General features: G+C 38.6%; 1 protein-coding gene across 3 annotated transcripts in view; it reads right to left on the minus strand.

Moving 5' to 3' along the window:
* The window catches only part of LOC135169749 (mucin-12), a 240,260-nt gene that overhangs the window by 11,417 nt on the left and 210,320 nt on the right, over positions 1-18,523 (minus strand). Inside the window, exons 9-15 of one of the 3 annotated variants that reach the window (XM_064135022.1) lie at positions 14,634-14,906; positions 11,337-11,451; positions 5,602-5,864; positions 5,199-5,501; positions 2,835-4,829; positions 2,198-2,281; positions 1,624-1,781 (exon numbers count right to left, since the gene is read on the minus strand). In XM_064135022.1, the coding sequence (XP_063991092.1) occupies positions 1,624-1,781; positions 2,198-2,281; positions 2,835-4,829; positions 5,199-5,501; positions 5,602-5,864; positions 11,337-11,451; positions 14,634-14,906 (3,191 nt within the window). Of the gene's footprint in view, positions 1-1,623; positions 1,782-2,197; positions 2,282-2,834; positions 4,830-5,198; positions 5,502-5,601; positions 5,871-11,336; positions 11,452-14,633; positions 14,907-18,523 lie in introns of all 3 variants that reach the window. The other 2 variants (XM_064135021.1, XM_064135023.1) reach the window with 2 other exon arrangements.

The following is an 18,523-nucleotide window of genomic DNA, read 5'->3' on the forward strand; positions in this document are numbered from 1 at the left end:
TGGGAGATATAGCACTGGCCCCAAGCGATGCAGCTCATGCGGCAAAAAACAACAGATTAATCATGCGAAATTTGTACTTCAAGTTTATGCACGAAGCTTTCCATTATTTTTTAGTCATTTCCCACCACAGATATTCGTTTCATTATGCATATACACTTGATTATACATGCATTGTACACATAAGAAAATATATATGAACGTGCATTGCGTTGAATGGCCGAACAATAGTAATTCAAAAGAAAGGAAATGGCGGATGAGAGATAGTGGCAATTACAGTGAATATTTGCATTGTAATCTAGGCGAGACTCATAACAACCAGGCAAAATTGTACTTTATAGTTTGACTTTATCAATCGATGGTTGCCTCTAGATAAAATGTCAGCAGTTCTGATAATATCTTTATTCTTTTCAAGGTCCTTTAGAAAAGGATTTTCTCTACATTTCTACATGTTATATTCTTTAAAAGCAATTGTTATGTCTCATCAATGGCTTCATATCTACACTGACTTGTTCTATTCTTTCTTCTCAATTGTTTTTATGTATGTTCGCCTTTTTTAATCATTTCCTTTCTTTGTCATCGTTATTTTTTGAGTCCGTGAACGTATTATCTTTTTTTCATTTTATATTTATAATTCAGGTATTAAAATAAATGAGTATCTAGTTATAATTACTTGGAAAATCTAGTGACAATCGGTATATCGAACCGAACCTGTTGCAATGGACCAATATAACGTCGTTCAACGAAATTCCAATGACCTTTCTTTATTATTATTTTTCTTCGTCTTCTAATAACAACCGCAAAGAATTTCAATATTTGACATTTATTTATTATTAATCCTAACTTATACTTTGCATTGGGGTTGGAGTTAGAATTTCGCAAGCGACGAACAGTTCTGATCTAACAATTTCTATTATCAGCATCGTGCATTGTGTTGCTAATTTGTCACTTCAGTTGAATTTCTTCGCGCTTCAGACAGCGATGTAAAATATTAGTCCATTGCATGCTTTAAGGACAAATAAATGACGGAAGATGTAGAAGAAATGACACTTCTGTCGCATTATGACGGAGACAAAAGAGTAATGAGAAAAGGCACCAAAAAAAGCAATAGAAAAATCTAATAATTCATTAAAACATGATATTTGCATTTCTATTGAATGAGCTACTATTTGTTGGTAAAATCTACAGAAATTTCCAATAGAAAATCTTCAACAGAAACGGTCAATAGAAGCTGGTGAATTTGATTTATTCTCTTCAGATATCTTCGGTCAATTTTTTTCAGCCTACGATTTCCAAGTCTTTCTTTTCTTTTCCCCAAAAAAATCAAGGGAAAAATAATTTGAGAAATTGTAACCGAGAAAATCCTTTAAAAATTATCTCAATAGAATAAATTATATAGAGAATTTTATCTCTTTTGGCTAGAGAATTCAACATAAATCCAATGAAATTTCCTTCCGTTTTCCTATTCGGTTCTTTCGCGCACAAGAAGGAGACGATCCCACATTAGGGTGATTGAGAGGGAGATAAATAATAAATACGCAATTATTAAACCGATTGGCTGACTACAATATTCTTGACAAAATAGGTTTGATGAATAAGAAAATTTTTAAAATTAGACGAACTTACTTCCCGCAAATCTTGCAGGGGTAGTGTAGTGGGGTGGGCACGGGTAGTTGTTGCTCAGAACTAATGTGAGTTTGTGAGTTGGTGTTGACTGTTGCATGGCCTTTATTGGCGACAATGTTGCTTCCGGCCATCGTTACTGTTACACTTCCGCTAAAGCTCTGACAACACAAAGAAAACACAAAGCCAAAATAAACAACACCAAACACAACACGAACGATGGAGAATAAAATTAGAAAAAAATATATATATGTATATATATATGTATGAGTACAATTACATTTATGTGCAGTGAGGAAATCATTTGTTTCTCTCGTTTGTTTTATCTCTATTCCACGAGAATTAAGCACTTGAGGAAAACGTTTAAAACACAAAGACATGCTACATTTAACGTTCACATTTACATATTTATTCTTTGCAATAAAAATTCTTTCATTACATTTTAATCAACAAAAAGGTGGAACCAATAAGTCCAAGTAACAACGACAAATAGTCCTCAAATAATCTCATGTTAGTGAATTCCAATCAATTAATATCGCACTTTCAAAATGATTCATTTTCAGTTATTTATACTCACATCAGGGCAGTCGTAGGCAAACAGCCTTAGTTCCCCTTCACTGGTGGTCAAGGTCGCGGAGGACTCCCTCTCGTTTGTTTGCAACTAATTCACGGATAAATAAATAACATTTATTCGTTAAAAAAATACAAATTGGTGGTATTCTTGATGTAGCCAGTAAATTTAACGTGGTCATGTCTAATCCTCCTTGACTGCATCCTTGAAACTGCAGGTAGATTTAACCTAGACACGTCTAATCGATCGATTGCCACTCAGATGAGTTCCCGTAAAATCTGATAGCTGTATCAAGGATGAAGCTAATGGAAATTTTTTTCAGTGCGCAGCATAATGTCAAACTATATCCCCTGTTTATGTAAGAATCTACCGTCCAAAAGAAGAAGTAGTTTTCCCCATTCGATATGAGTTAGTCCGGTTACCCCGGATCCAAGATCTACTCCGGCTACATTTAGACGCTTCGATGGCATTGTTTATGACCGCTCTTTTTCCATCAGGACATTAATTTGTTATTTTATTAATAAATGCGTAAAAGAAGAATCATCCGGATTTTCAAAAATAACAAGCTTGGCATTTTCTAAAACTCCAAGACGTGACCATGTCAAAAAGCCTTGAAAAATAAACTAATGTAATTTACCCTTACCAGCGTTCTATGTAAAATAGATTTCTCCTCACTGAAATCCATTTCAGTGACTGAGGCAATAGCATCCCTGAGTTCCTTAGTATCCTTGCTATCCCTTCCTAAATCTCGACGTTCGCACTTAATCTTTGGCCGGCCATGCCTCGCCCTGACTCTCTTATACTCATCCGGACATAGTTTCTTCCACAGATAATAGAACTGTGCGCACTGTTTAGCTGTTTTAGTATTGACATCTCTCGCTATACTATTGAAATCCTTGTTGTATTCCATCAAGCCCTGATAGAAAGTCGTCATTTCTTGTGATGTCCAACGATCCGAATCCCTGCACTCATAACTCAAAAGTGGGTGCTGCGATGGCAGTATTGGCGTAGGCCTCATGAGCTTCAACATAGCTTCCCTGATATTGCCTTTGCACATATGGAGTAAATGGAGTGCATACTCTTTGTTTCTTCCACCGCCAGGTACACTAGCGCAACAAGCAAACTGGAGATACATGTCAACTTCATTATTACTGAGCCCATCAACAATGCCAGGATCCCAGAGCAAATGATCTGTCTCTTTACCACCTCGTCCTCTCTCAGTTTCGCAGCATCCCATCGGTGGAATGGACGCCTGATACCGTGTTCCAATATTTATCCTCGGTGGTGGTCCATCATTTCCCTGTGAATCATCAGAACTGAACTCGGATTCTCTCTCATTGTGATGCAATCTCGCATAAAGCCCAGGGCCTAATCTTGATGGATCCAGTATAGGTGGTGGTGTATAACTGCTGTCCCAGTGACGATCGCAAGCTCGTCTCAGTCGGGATGGATGTGACGTCAATGTACCCTCGATTCTCGGCCTTTTCCTACTCTGCCTGAGTGGACTTGAAACATTACTGGGATTCAAAAAAATATCCTCATCTAACAGTTCCTCTTTAATCTGCTCAACTGGAATCGGTAGATTGATCTTGTGCTTGAATGGTGCCTTCAGCGTGTTTGTCGTTTGTATCAAGAATTTAGCTGGATTAATTGCTTGCTGATGTATCTGATTGTGATAATGCTGGCCTTGTAGACTAATGCCCTGTGTCGATATGTTGACGATATTGGGCTTTATCTGTGGTGAGGCTAGGTGTATTTCCTTTCTGAATGTTAATCCCGGATTCAGAGCACTACTCTGGACGAGGACATTTGTCTTCTGGAGACCGGTTGTTTGTATTAGCTTGTATTCACCATTATTATCGACTACAATACCAGCGAGGCTGCCATTACCCAATCCGAAGTCAACAAAATTCTGGCTTGTTATCAATTTGTACGATTGAAATTCGAATTTACGTCGATTTGCTGCAAAGTCCTTGGGCGTTGAGGATAATAAGGGATCCTCGGAGTTTGGCATCATTTGATTTTGAAGGGCGTTATGCGGGGAGACCGGGAAGCCTGGAGTGGAGAACGCAGTCGGTCCTGGGGATGAGACTGATGAAGGGGGTAGGGATGATAGTGGCGAGGGTGCCGGTGTTGCAGAGAGGGGACTTGGTAGGGGTGAATTTGGGTTTGGCGATCCTGAGCCATACAAGTCTGTATCACCTTCGGTCTCTTCGGGGAGGACAGCGTTCAGAGCTTCTTCAACTGCGGCTGCTGAAGACAATGTAGTTGTATAGAATGCTGCACTTAATGGTGATGACACTGGACGAACAGCCTCAGGATCCTCCTGGGGACTAAGCAGGGGCAGGGTCCCGGTTAGCAGGCCTTCTTGGCTCGCTGGAGGCGTTGGGTATGTGAAACTTGGACTATCGTGTCTTGTCAGGGGGGACGGGAGTGGAGATTGGGTGGAAAGGGTGTGCGGACTTTCCGTGTATTGAGTTCCATAAGTGCTGAACTCTGCGAGAGAGTCCGGAAGTGGAGAGTTGACCAATGCCTGGAGGTCTGGATTGACTGTGTGTTGCGAGGTGAAACGATCCTCGAGGGTTATGTCCTGGAGCTGGTCGGGAGACTGGTCTTGCAGGAGGCTTGATGCCTGAAACTTAAAATTTTCGAGGTCTTAGATGTTTTTTTCTTAGATTTGTAATGAAATACAATATAATTATCTTAAAAGAATAGAGAAAATGTTAAAGATTGTAATTTTTCAATGAATTTGTATGGCTCGGCCGATTCAAATCTATCAAATATCAACTCAAAATGTTACATTTACGTATCTATGGTCCTTTATTCACGACAAAAACAGCTAAATTACTATCATTGCATCAACGTACCATGCAAGGCAATAGAATAAAGCTGATAGTTAATAAAATTATCGTGATAAATTCCAATTTCCAGTATAATTTGTTAAGACTCTAGTTTTCTCTCAATTAACGACAAAATTAAATTGGCTGAATACCTCAACTTAAATTACCTGAATAGAATCAAGCTGACTAGCTTGCAGCAGTACTGAATCAGGAACAGCAGTGACTTGTTGAAAAACTTCGTCCTGCAAACTGGGACTGAAATAGCCACCGTCTTCGGAATATCCAGTCATAGTAAAGCTCTCGGTAACAGCAGTTTGGGATTGAGGTTGAGGGGGATTAGGCTGTTGCTGCTGAGGCTGATTGGATTGTTGGGATTGATTGGCAGTTGTTTGAAGGGCCGACGGATAAGCCAGTTGAACTCGTTGGCCAGGATCAGAAGTTGTTCGTTTCACTGCCATTTTCGAGGTACCCTTTAAGAATTAGACGTTAATTTTCTCCTCCATCTGATTCTTTAGGTTTGTCTGGTGTCAGACGAGAAATAAAGTCGATGTAACCATTGTATATTCCTACCTTTAGAATCATGTCAGCGAGGGCTTGTGCCTGGGCTTGAGTCTGCGCCTCCTGCAGTTGTTTTTGAACAGTTGTATGTGTAACTGTGACATTTGGCTGGCGAAAATGCTCACTGTCTGATAACCTTCGAATTTTTTCACTAGCGGCCAATGGCGGCGGTGCTGGTACAGCAAAACTCGATTTTCCAATGACATGGGTTGCATTATCCGCCTGCCCTGTAAACACTGAGAGATTCGCTCTCGACTGATTCGCTGCATTCGCCTCTGTTGCTATGAAAAAATCAAATTGCAAAGGAAAATTCATCTCATTAGAATGGTACCTCATTGTTTTTTTACTTCTGCAAAAAATTGGAATAATAATGTTCAAGAATGACGGAAAAACCCGAGCTAAATGAACTGAACGAAGGGTTGATTGGGCACAAAAGAAAATTCCCTTTGATTGCTCTGTCTTTCTTCATCTCTGGGTAAAATTGTCTTCCGAACGATTTGCCTGTCTCGTCGCAGGCTGATTCCTTATTATGACTTTCTTTTGTGTTGCCACCGTTAATGATGCATGAAAACTGTCTTGAAGGCCAAGAGAATTAATGATTCCTTTTTTTCCCTCCGGTCTGCGTCATTAATTCAAGCGGAGTTAATACCGAACGGACTACTATGTTATTTATTTTAGCAAGTATTTTTGTTTATTCTTTTGAAGAATGAAGTTAGGGGAAAATGTGGATTTCGCGGAATTTTATAGCCCTAGTTTTTTTGCTCGGTGCATTTGTGGATTACCCACAAATTGTAACTGCAAGCCGATTATACTCCTGAGCTTTATCGTATGAATTGCTAGTTGGACGATTGGCCTCTGGGGTGAATTAAGAGTTAAGCTTTGAAATGGGATTGTTACAAATTGCCACTAAACCGTTGCAATGTCACATACTGTAGCGATATTGCGAGTAAAGACTTTCATACCTGATTTTCTTATCTAATCGATATTCATTTAGCTATCAAAATATCACTGGCAATGAACAATTACTATTGCTCTCATGAATCATGAGTGATCACTTCACCTTACTCTGTTGACTAGTTATAATTAAATTTACTAATCAATCGTTTGTAAATGTGTTTTGCTGAAGTGGCTCAGGAATGTCTATTGTTCTGCGAGTCATTGTTTATTATGTTTTCCTTTGATGTTCCACCATTCGAGGGAGAGGGCGAGGCTGGATACCAGTGAATACCAAATAATTCTAAAATGCTAGTTATTCGAAAAATAAAGTAAAGGGTTTCAATAAAAAAATTGTTCCCGTCAATCATTACACGAAAGCATTTCATTCTGCATCATATGCACATGAAAATATGCATTCGAGTGGGTCCCAGGTAGGAAATGCCAATGTCCACGAAACGGGCCATGTCTGGCACGAGACTGGCTTGCCAGATCTGGGCCACCAAGCTTGGCCCGAGGCATGGCCAGACCGGCAAAGAGCATGGCTTGCCAGGCTTGGGTCACTAAGCTTGGCCCGTGGTATGGCCAGACTGGCAAAGAGCACGGTTTGCCGGGCTTGGGCAACCACGCTTGACCCGAGGTATGGCCAGACTGGTAAAGAGCATGGCTTGCCAGGCTTGGGTCACCAAGCTTGCCCCGAGACATGGCCAGGCAGACAAGGGGCATGGTTTGCCAGGCTTGGGTCCCATATGGAACAGCATTCCAAAAATTGAATTCTCATGGGGAATGTTCCTTCACTAAATTTTTCGTCCTTTGATTCTCCTTCTTCCGAAGGTACCATTATTTCTTCTGAACATACTATTTCAGGGGAAAATATGCGTGGATATCACCGTATACCACACATTCTATGACAACAGCCCGTAAGATGGCGTGTTGAGTAGTCTGATTGTGGCAGTAGACATGAGTGTCGTGTGCGGCAATTTATTATTTTAATATTACTCTTTTACTATTGTAATATGTCTCAGAGTTCATATTCACGGGTTAAAAAATACAGACATTTTCATCAACTGAAGAAAAAAGAATCTGTAAACGTAGAAGGCGCTAAAGAAAAAACTCCGGATTACAGTGAACGCAATAATGCCGATGAGGAAGAGGTTAGTTTGCCAACAGCCAATGAAATAACTATCCGTAGTGGATCTATTGTGGATCAAATTAGTGGAGATGTCGATGTTCGACATCTCGATGATAATGCTAGTGCTTGTGGTGATAGTTGGTCGGGTGGTGATGGTGATTGTGGCTCGTATAAGCATCTTAATGATTGCATCAGTGAATCCAATAGCAGCGTTGGAGACAGGGATGAACCAATTCTTGGGGGTTTATAGTTGATAATACTTCATTTTTCCGGGATAAATGGAATTGTAAAATCACTGTGTTAATATGACTCCATTAGTTCATTTTCGTAATTGTATTAGTTGTGATATTCTTGATAAAAGGTACGATTAATAGGAAAAGTTTATATTATCAATATATTTTTATCGCGAGGCGTTTCATTGGGCAGAATATATATTAATATATGAATATTGTTTAGTATTCGGCTGTCATTGAAGTATTAATTATATTTATTATATTTCTCCTGGCGAGGTCGGAAATCCAGAAGATGGAAATAACAATTGGAAAATGTGATGTATCTTAGCATAATAAAGTATTTTCTATGTCATTTCCTCATAAGTTAGATCACGGGAATAAATATCCGTTGTTGGTTCAGGGATTAAATATTATGTCCAAAAGTTTAAAGGGAAAAATAATAAGTGGATTTTTAATTTTTAAGAAAAATTCTAATGAAAGTAATTTCAGCCATTGAGAGCTGTTTTCAGTATTTGGTGATTCAAGTCAAATAATATTTATAAGGTTGAAGTTTCACAATCGGACTGCGTCCATATTCCCCAAAGATTTCAAATTTAAGGGTTGAAATTAATTAGTTATATGTAATCCTATCCAAGACTTTTTTATATTTCTAAGTTTGTTTGAAAGAGTGAATATAATAAGCAATATTATATAGAACTAGCACACAATCAATGCAACTAAATATCATTCTGTGTTCCGGAGTTGCAGATGGAGAAGACATTATTGTAAAAAAAGGACGTCTTTCCGAGATGAAAAAATAATTCTTATCAGGATAATTCGTATCAGCAATTGTCTATGGATATAAGAATTAATTCTTATCATCCATAGCGGAATAAATTATCCATAATATTGCTATTATAATGACTGTTTTCATGCTTGAATTGAAGCACGATAATTTATCAATTCTAAACTACTAATTTAAAAAATAACATTGGTGCGTTATTTTGTTGGATATTTTGTTAATACAATCTTCGAATTCTGAAGACTGACTGCTAATATTATTAGATTGTAAGAGAGAGTTTATTAAGACTTAATATGGTATGTCGTATTAAATTTCGGATTCAAATGATCTACGTAGATTATTTATTTTAAAAGCGGATGAAAATAATCCACAAAAGATTTTTCTACAATTTATACCTGCAATCATTTTTTTGAGTTTTCATATTCTGTTCGCGGAAAAATCTCATAGTTGTGATTATCTTTCATGAAAATTGGAGATACAAACACTGCATATCTTTAACTGTTCAACCAAAATCGGATGAAAACATGTACTATGTCGATAGGAGGAAAAAAGTTTTTGATTGGCTGAGTTTTTTTGTCAATAGATTTAATAAATTTAAATATAAGTTTTGTCACATAATAAAACTGTTTTCTGTATAATGTTGAAGGTAATAAATACATGTCTGCTTATCAGATATACCGTTCATATATTTATTGGTGATTCTGAACCCAATACAGGCAACGGTTGGAGCCTGGCCACAGCTCTGGTCGTAAATCTGGGCCAATTTCGGGCCGAATGGTCAGCCCAGAATGCGGCCAAAGTTCGGCAATAGGTCTGGGCCAATTTCGGGCCGAATGGTAAGCCCAGAGTGCGGCCAAAGTTCGGCAACAGGCCTGGGCCAATTTCGGGCCGAATGGTAAGCCCAGAGTGCGGCCAAAGTACGGCGACCGAAGTCTGGCCAAAGTTCGGTCCCAGGCCTGGCCCCGTGTTATCATCCCAGGGTCTAGCCAAGTTCGGCGCGAGTTTGGCTGGAGCCCGGGTGCCGAGCTACGGCAGCTCGGCGGCCGTGCTTGTACCAAGGTTGGCCCATTCGTTTTTTCCTACCTGGGGTAAACAGAGTTACGAGTTGCGAGTCGAGTGACTGCCAGAGGGCATTTGAAAAAAGTTGCATTTATACTTCGTTATTCACCGGAGATACGTGAAGTACCCAGTATTTTTCCAGGAAAACTCGAAATATGATGTTTTCCTACCGTTATATAGCATGTTTTATTTGTGGCCATATTTCATGAAAAATTTATTTGTGATAATATAAATCAATAAGAAGGGGAATCGGTGGAATAGTATTTTTGCTCCTTTATATTTACATCCAGACGGTAGAACTATTACTTCAAAGCTATATCTCTTTTTTCGGAGGCAAATATGGGAAATCAAAGGGTAGTCATTTTTCAATAGTAACATCAAAGACGTAAAGGGCACTAGAATTTCCAATTGATGAGGTCTATTGCTCATTTTTAATTACGCATACGTAAATTTTTTTTCAAAGGAAACAGAAGCTTTGATCAGACAAAATTCGAAATTCAAGTTATCTATTTGTTGTTATTGAAAATTATTACATTATATTATTAATATTTCCGCGTCAATAATCGTGAAGACGTGACGGTTTAAACTGAATATTACAGAGTTTTTACTGAATATTTCCCTTAATATATTTATCTTTCTGAAGAAGCAACGGAAAATTACGGCTTTGTGTGAATGTTCCACGAAATTTTACAGTTTCGGTAAGAATATGTTTAAAATTTTCAACAGATTACCCCCGCGTTCCGAATCCTAGGATTTATCCATCGGTCCCTCCCCTGAATTTGGAATTGACAGATTTCACCGCGAATAAACGAATCGAATCATAAATCGTTGAAAGCGCCCACTTTGTTACTACAGTTACGTACTCTCACCAATTGCAAGCCATAGAGTACGCCCACTGCCCCGTGTTCAGTCTCTCCTGCTTCACCGCCTCTTCTTTCCCTAACCGCTCCATATATTCTTTTCCTCTTTCATCTCTACCCCTAGAGGGAGCGTCGATTGTAGAAAATGCACAGCGGGTGCACCTTTTTTGATTTATAACAACCACGTGGACAATGCAAGAAATATTCTGGCATGTTAGAACGGTAAATCAACGAGGGATAGCGAAAGGGGAGGGCTTGGAAAAGAGTTGGACGTTGTGCTCGTCGGGTCGTGACCACTCGCACGAAATATATTGGCAGGCAAAGGCGTGTGTATCATTTTTCCCCGCTGTCGGATGAACAAACCAGTCATGGGATGAATAAGCTCTTTCCGTGATATAGAGATCCTCAAATGTTTCGGCTAAAATAGATTTTTCTAATCTTTACACGGAGAGAAAAGCTGAATAGAAAATATGTGGGCAATTGCGGTGATTGCGGCGATATGAGAAGTCACTGTAGGACCAAGTGCGCCAAGAGAAATTTTCAGTAAAAATTATGGAATTGAAAAGATTATTCATCGGCTCAGAAACTTTATGTGATAGTTTTGGTAATTTTTTTTAGAACCCATTCACATAACAATAATAGAGTGCTCGGACAAAATTCTGTGAGAGTTCCATAAATTTTCCTATAACTATAATAACATTCCGCCCTGGAATTTCGCTTTCAAAATGAATTATAATGAGTGTCCTCACCGGTCGTTCTCTTCTGAATGATCTTCTCCTCAATGAGCGCCCGAACATTAACGGAAGCTGTCTGCAGCGGTGGTCCAGGTGTTTCCTTTTTCTCGCTCTTCCTATTTTCGCCATCCTGAAACCATAATAACCGAAAATTATTAATGAATAATTAGAGAACGAGAATGCCCGGCTCTCCCCCTTATGATTGCCAACAGACGACGACTCGGAGGTCGAATTGGGAAATCCCGAGTAGCTCCATCGCGTCCGGGAGTGTCATGAAGGGAGGACTGACGCCAGATTAGAAGCCATACCCGTAAATTGATACGCCGGAACAGGCGACACGCGACTAATCACTGAGCTCGGCTAATCGCTCCTACCATTCGATTATCTCGTGATGGAATCGCCGGTGTGTGATATTCCCCTTCCTTCACTTGCGTACATGTGTGTCATTGAAACATTCAAGTGAGTAATATCCGTCTATTTGATAAAATTGACGCTTTTCACTCTGTAATTTACGCTTTTTTTGTCCTGTTTGGAGCTGATGAACAGGCCTTTGCGTGAATATATTTTTATCGATTGGTGAACATGTGTATTACTGAGAAAACTACAATCCATTACATTTGAACACAATACTTGCTGAAAGTCTCTGTTTCGCAGCAATAAAAAGTATGAGCGTTACTGTGGAGATCGAGGGGGAGGCAATGTTATTTTGAATATTTCCTGTTTCATTGAAAGTTAAGCTGAGGAGATTTATCTAAATAAAGGGGCAGAGAAAAAACTTAATTGCTATTTTAATTATCTAAATTCAAATAAGAGTTGAGAGAGAATTAATTAGATCTTAACGACAACTTCATTTTGTATTAAAAAAATTGATAGATTGCATACAGATTACATACATTGCATAAATAAATGAAACGATGAATAATCCACCACAAAGATTAGGAAAATCGAAGCCATGTTCACGTGACGTCATTCAGACAATCTCTGGCTGATGTAATTGAAAAATTATTCGAAAAATGCGAGAATAAAAAAGTTTCAGCCATTGAAAAACTCGAATAGCCCATTCACCACTGAATAATGCTGAGAACAATTCCCTCATTTTTTCTTGCCAATTAATTAAATCAGCCGCTACACGTGCAATGCACCAGCTTGTTCCATTGATAGTTGGACCAATGTCCGAGTTCGATACATCACGCATCCTGAAATTGAAGTCTGTCTTTGACATTGTATTATACCACACATCCGGTGCCCGGTGCATCATGAATATTGAACAACTCATGCTGTGGCAAGGGTAATCATTCCGCCGGAATTGATTATGAGATCACGTGCGTAGATAAATTTCACTCGTCGCTTCAATTCCTTCAAACATAACATTAAAAATTAACTAGATCTGACGCATATAAATGTCCCTCCTAAATGTTTTTCAGAAATCTTCGTAGGGATCTTTCAAAGTTTATTCAGAAGAGCTTTTGAGATTCAAAAATATTATTCCAGAGAATTTTGAAAGTTCGTCTCAGGAGGATTATTTTTGTCATAACATCACAAAAGTTTTTCTTCTAAGATATTTAGGAAACTCTCCTGTCGTTCGCATTCCGCAGATTGGAAAGGTGAAAAAAGGAAGGGAAAATTCCACGGTGAAGAGTTTAAAAAACATAAAAAATCGAAAGTTGTGAAAAATAAAGGGATCAAACAATTGAAAAAAAATATAAAAAAATTAATGAATGGAAAATCAATGTCTCCTGAAGATGTTTTTCAGCGAATAGGAAAAATACTTGTAGACTTTGAACTTCGAATTTTATTGTACAGCTGTCATTTGGAAACAGACTTGACGATTCCCCGAAATTGATAACGAAACCAATCGAATCTCTCCAACAACCGCACCACAAATAACGCCAATCAAACTAAACCCCATCACCATAATTCCATCGGTTACCAATCTAAACATTATCATAAATTCCAACTTGAATTTTTACTTCTGCGGTGCATCAGTCTGCTCTACTTAGTCTGGCAATAAGTTCGTAATAATACAAGATGAGAGAGTCCGGTGATGAGAAAATCCTTGAAACGTAACCCAGTCAGATTCAATCTGCATAATGGAGGAAAAGCTCGAGACAATGTTTGCACGAAGGTTGGGATATCGTTGGGAGAAGACAGCACCCAGAAGGACCTCCTGAGGGTGGTTGGGAGGGGAGAGGCAGGGGCAGGGGCAGGGGCAGGGGTTAGTCTACTGCAGTTTTCAAACGTCTCAACGGGATTGGTTCGAACGTTCTGGAACGAAAGAACTTGTTAATGGGTTCATTTCGATTCGATCATCGCCTTATCTTTCTATCTTGCGAGGGACTTCATACCCCCTTCCGGTATTTTTCTTTGGCCCTCTACACCACCAAAGTTTCAATCTCTATCTAGGTACCCTGTCGGCCTTTATCTCCCGATCTTTTTTCCATCATTCGCGCTTGCTATCCCCTTCACCCCCGCCCTCCCAACCGCCGGGTTTTTCCTCCCGATCTCCCGCTAGTTTTTTTTCCTGCTTTCCTCATCCTTTCCGGGAGTGGGAACGAATAAAAGGGAAAACTTTTCCGTTACCGAGCTTTTCAGCAGTTTTCTATGAGCGTCGCATCGGGAGGTGCTGTACCTTCGTCAAGACATTTTTAATCAGTGCCCTCAGTGCTCGTGAGGTCCCCAGCAAACCCAAAGGAGAATCGCTAATCTTGTTTTTTTTTTCGCTCTTCCTCTTATCGCATTTCAGGTTTTTTTCCTTTCTCCCTTGTTCTCGTATTTTTGATCGTTTTTTTTTTTTTTGCTTTCGTTGGGGAACATCGTTGGGGCGGCAGCAGGAGGTTTTTCTAGCGTGCTATATTGTCAGTCTTGTTATCGTTGGGGCTTTGATAATTAGAGAGAAATATTTTTGTTCGATGGGCTGTGTGAGGCAGTTTACTCTTTGCTGAAAAGAGAATTTTCAAGCTAATGTTTTTTATTGGGAGACTGGTGAGAAGTGAATGCACTGTTTGATGTATTTGCATGTTTAGCGTGTAGAAAGTTCACGGGAATCAGTGAAAAATGTTGGCTCAAGAGGGAAGAGGAAATTATTTGGTCAATTTCCCCAAGCCGTTGTTGATAAATGTTGTACAATTGTTTTTGATATATGTTATAAGCATATTTTTTACCTCCCATATTCATCATTTTTAAAGAAGACCAACAATTTCAGGTTTATGTCTCAATGTATAAGAATGAGAAATGCTTCAATGTATAGGAAGAGTTCCAGTAGTCTCCTCTTGAATGATTTTAATGATTGAATTGCCAAGAGAATATTTTTACCTTTTTGAAGTAGCCGCCATGGAGTCTCATATGACCATTGAGGGCTGGTATATTTTTAAACTGCCGACGACACAAACTGCACTCAACCAATTTGGCTTCAGTGGTAGTTTTGTTGTTGTTAGGAGTGACTCCAGGTGATGAAGAATTGGTGGGTGATGGGCTTGCTTTGCCAGCATTACAACTGTTTGGTGAGCTTGCCTGTCCTTGCTGTGTTGACTGAGCATGTTGAGATTGTTGGGAGTTCTGTTGTCCTTGCGCTTGCTGCTGTTGTTGCTGAAACATTGAAAATTTTCACTCATTATTGAGAGATTTTCAGTTTTCTACATAATAAGTGTTGTCGTAATTTTCAGACATCGTTCAAAATAATTGATGGCCTCTCCTCGAAACGAGAATTCCAACTGGGGGGAAAAGAATGACAAAGGATGAAGTAGTACAGCTGCAGGTATTTTCTAACAAGGGATACTACGGTCTACATTCATCGTCGAGCTTCATCTTGTTAAAGAGAACTTAACTACACTCCTCATTCCACCCTCTACACAATTCCATCGTTCTCAACATTCCGACAAATTACCTCTCGAAAGTCTGTGAAGGGTACCATGGAGATTGGAATTGAGTGATAATAATATAGGTGCTGGAGAATAATGTGGATTCCTTCGTTCTACGGTGTGTGCGCTCTCGTGAATTTCCATAGATGGATATCATTTCTCCCTCATTCACGGGAATTTCGCTGTTATTGGCGGGATTATTTTTATGGATTGTGACAGGAGATGGTATTGTTGAGTAACTTGGGTTTCACATATTGCACGTTACATACTTGGTACGATGAAATAATCTTGTGATGAACGGAAGCTGGAAGCTTTGTTGTCAGAGGATTTGAACAAAAATTAATTGTAGAGTAAGTATTGGAGAAATGAAAAATATTTGTAAATGTTTCCTTTAAAATAAGTAAAGTTTGTTTACTTCTACTCAATAATTAATGTGAATGAGAAATAGACGCAAATCAAATTTTTGTGAAACTTAGCTTATTTTCTCTGTTCCTGCAGTAGATACTGATTTACCTCCCGGTGAGCGATTGGAATTAAGTGAAAAATTATCTTCTCCCGCAAATTATTCTATTTAGAACCAACAATAAATCGGTGATTGTTTGCAATTTTCAATTTTTCGTCGTCTTTCAAGCTGTGAAATGTCAGAAAAATTACAACTTTGCAACGATAATGCAATTGTCGACCAAGATGTAGAAGCAGCGATTTGACACTGGAAAATGCCACAATGAAGCTATTAATGCCTATTCAATCCATAACGTGTGAAGACTGCTTGTAGAAAAACAACAGTTGGGACGTTTGTAACTTCAGTGCTTGTCAGACCGCAGGCGAGGAAATCGTGGTTCGGAATTCTCCGTCTTCTATCATCAACGAGGTTTCTGCACCATATTGTGGGTGCAGTATCAACGGATATTTCCCAATAGAATCGAACAAGTTTCGTGAAAGACGAGAGGTAGATTCGGTTATACAGAGAAGGTAGGAACACAGTCGAGAAAGTTTGGTGGCAGTTTATGCTATTCATAAACTGTTTTCATTAATATCGGAGCCCCAGGGGAGTCAAAGGATGAATGCAACTTTATGAAGAGAAGATTTATTGCACCCTGTTAACAAATTCTCCTGGGGTATAAATAATCAGAGCTCGAAAAAATACCGTTCAAAATACTTTTTGAAATATTTATGAACAGCCGTGTAAAAATGGTACGCTTCAAAAGGTTCGGATCGAATCTTGATGGTATCTCATATATTTCTGGTGCACAGTTAGAATTTTTATTCATGTAAATAAGAGATGCATTTGAATTTTCAATATTGGAATTTGAATCCAATTTCAGACTCAATTGCTTATGGAATTCGGGATACATCGTGGAAGTTTAGTGAAGGTCCAAGACTTTCAGCAATTTAATCCTTGTTCGAATAGCCTCGACCAAAATTGGTGATTTCTAGATCTACATATCATTAAAAAGTAGTTTGCTCTCGACGAATGAGCTGACACCAATATTCATTTTAAAAGCATTTGGTTTACTTGAAAAATGATCTTTCGACACTAGGGTAGAATGAAGTTTTTCCACATTTCAAACCTTTTCTACATACTCTCTAGTACCTCAGCTCCTCTTATCAAATTTTGACATAAGTTTCGCCACCCCACTGTAAAACTGTTTTCAAAAGTCGCCTGTAATAACCATTTAGACTCTGAATGACAGATTAGAAGAATTGGTGTATTTTAGTAGAGAAAAGCGTAATGACCGGTTTAAAACAACACATGGCTGAATCGTGATTTTCAGTCATTAAAAAGTGAATGCTTCGATAACGTATTTCAACGACAGCTGATGCTGAATAAATATTAATCACACGAAATAACAAAATATTTGCTTAATCGTTCAACCAACAACATTAAAAGTACCCGCCTGGATTGGATAATTTTCGACGTGATATGCTATATTTGGATCATCATTAATATCAAAAACCAGATATTGACATGAAACCGTGCAAAACTAATTTGAATTTTCCGCCTCACACGGAATGGAAATAATATTGATATGCCTCAATTAAAACTCCCCCTGTGAATAGACGGTAGAATTTATCGAGGCATAATTGAAGATGGAGTCCTATGGATCTCCTTTCAGAAAAAAATGTCGCGGGATGCAATCGTCGGATTAAAAGTTCATTTGAATAAATGATTAGTTTTATAATCTCAATCCTGGGGTATTAATTCATGGGGGGTCCATAAATTCAATTGCATTCGTTCAATCGTGGTTCATTGAAGGAGGAATAGATGCACGGAAATGAAAAAAAAAGTATAGAATGACAAACGTGACAGATGGACAGAGGAAAAAATCTAACACTCAGCATGAAAATCGGGGGCATTGAAATCGCTAGGTTCAGTGTGATCATAAAATTGGGTAACGGTTTTATGCAGTCGAACAGTGTTATATGATTGAGTATTTCTCATCATGTCTACCGCGATAGTCCAAAACGTTTTGAAATGCTATCATACCTTGAAATGAGTGTAGTCAGTGATGCAACCTTGTTGTGGTCAGCCAAAGAGTGACGAAGTGTATGGAATTCCACAAAAGTCAGAGAAATATTGATAATTTCCTTCACATATTTATTTCAATAAAATACTACGCGTTTTTCATTGAATTAAATAATATCATCAACTATTCGGTATTTTGCCAACTAGATCGAATAATTCTATGTGAAATTCAACAATATAAATTTGTAAAAAGTTGGAACATGGGCAGTACTGTGAAATTGTATCGAAAATGATACCTTTTCGTTGTTAATACTACATTCGAAGAAAAAATGAAGAAAACAATTTTTTTTAGATTTGTGCAACCATTCCATTGCATTTTTCCACTGAAAAACAAAGGAGCGATGACTTTTCAACCGTTGGCCCATAGATCGATAAATACCTAGCAACAATTGATGAATCATCAACTCTTAAAATAGTCCGATGGCCGTTTGCAATGAAAAAAAAACCTAAAATGAATAATAAAAATGCAAACCACCTCTGCTTCAACTCTTCAAAGGTAGAGGTCCCTCAAGTAATTGGAGTATCATGGCTCATGCCCCTACGTAAATATTTGCCCCGTGGAATTTATAGTGCTGGTGGGAACTAAAATGTATATAAACTAATCTTCAGTGAGCGAGAGGTTACCCAGGATGAAAAGGGGAAAAAAACCTGTAAAAGAAGCCCGAGGGGCTGGATAAGTTATGGCCTCGACTCTTGAGCCTGGGTCGCAGGTGTTGAGAATCATCCTCTGTGTTCGTTCACCAAGTACTTTTAACTTTACGAGTGAAATCTCCGAAGGTCCTGAGTACCGGTATTCCCATACATTTTGCGAAAACTCG

Source organism: Diachasmimorpha longicaudata, chromosome 15 (genome assembly GCF_034640455.1).
Source record: "Diachasmimorpha longicaudata isolate KC_UGA_2023 chromosome 15, iyDiaLong2, whole genome shotgun sequence".
Lineage (NCBI taxonomy): Eukaryota > Metazoa > Arthropoda > Insecta > Hymenoptera > Braconidae > Diachasmimorpha > Diachasmimorpha longicaudata.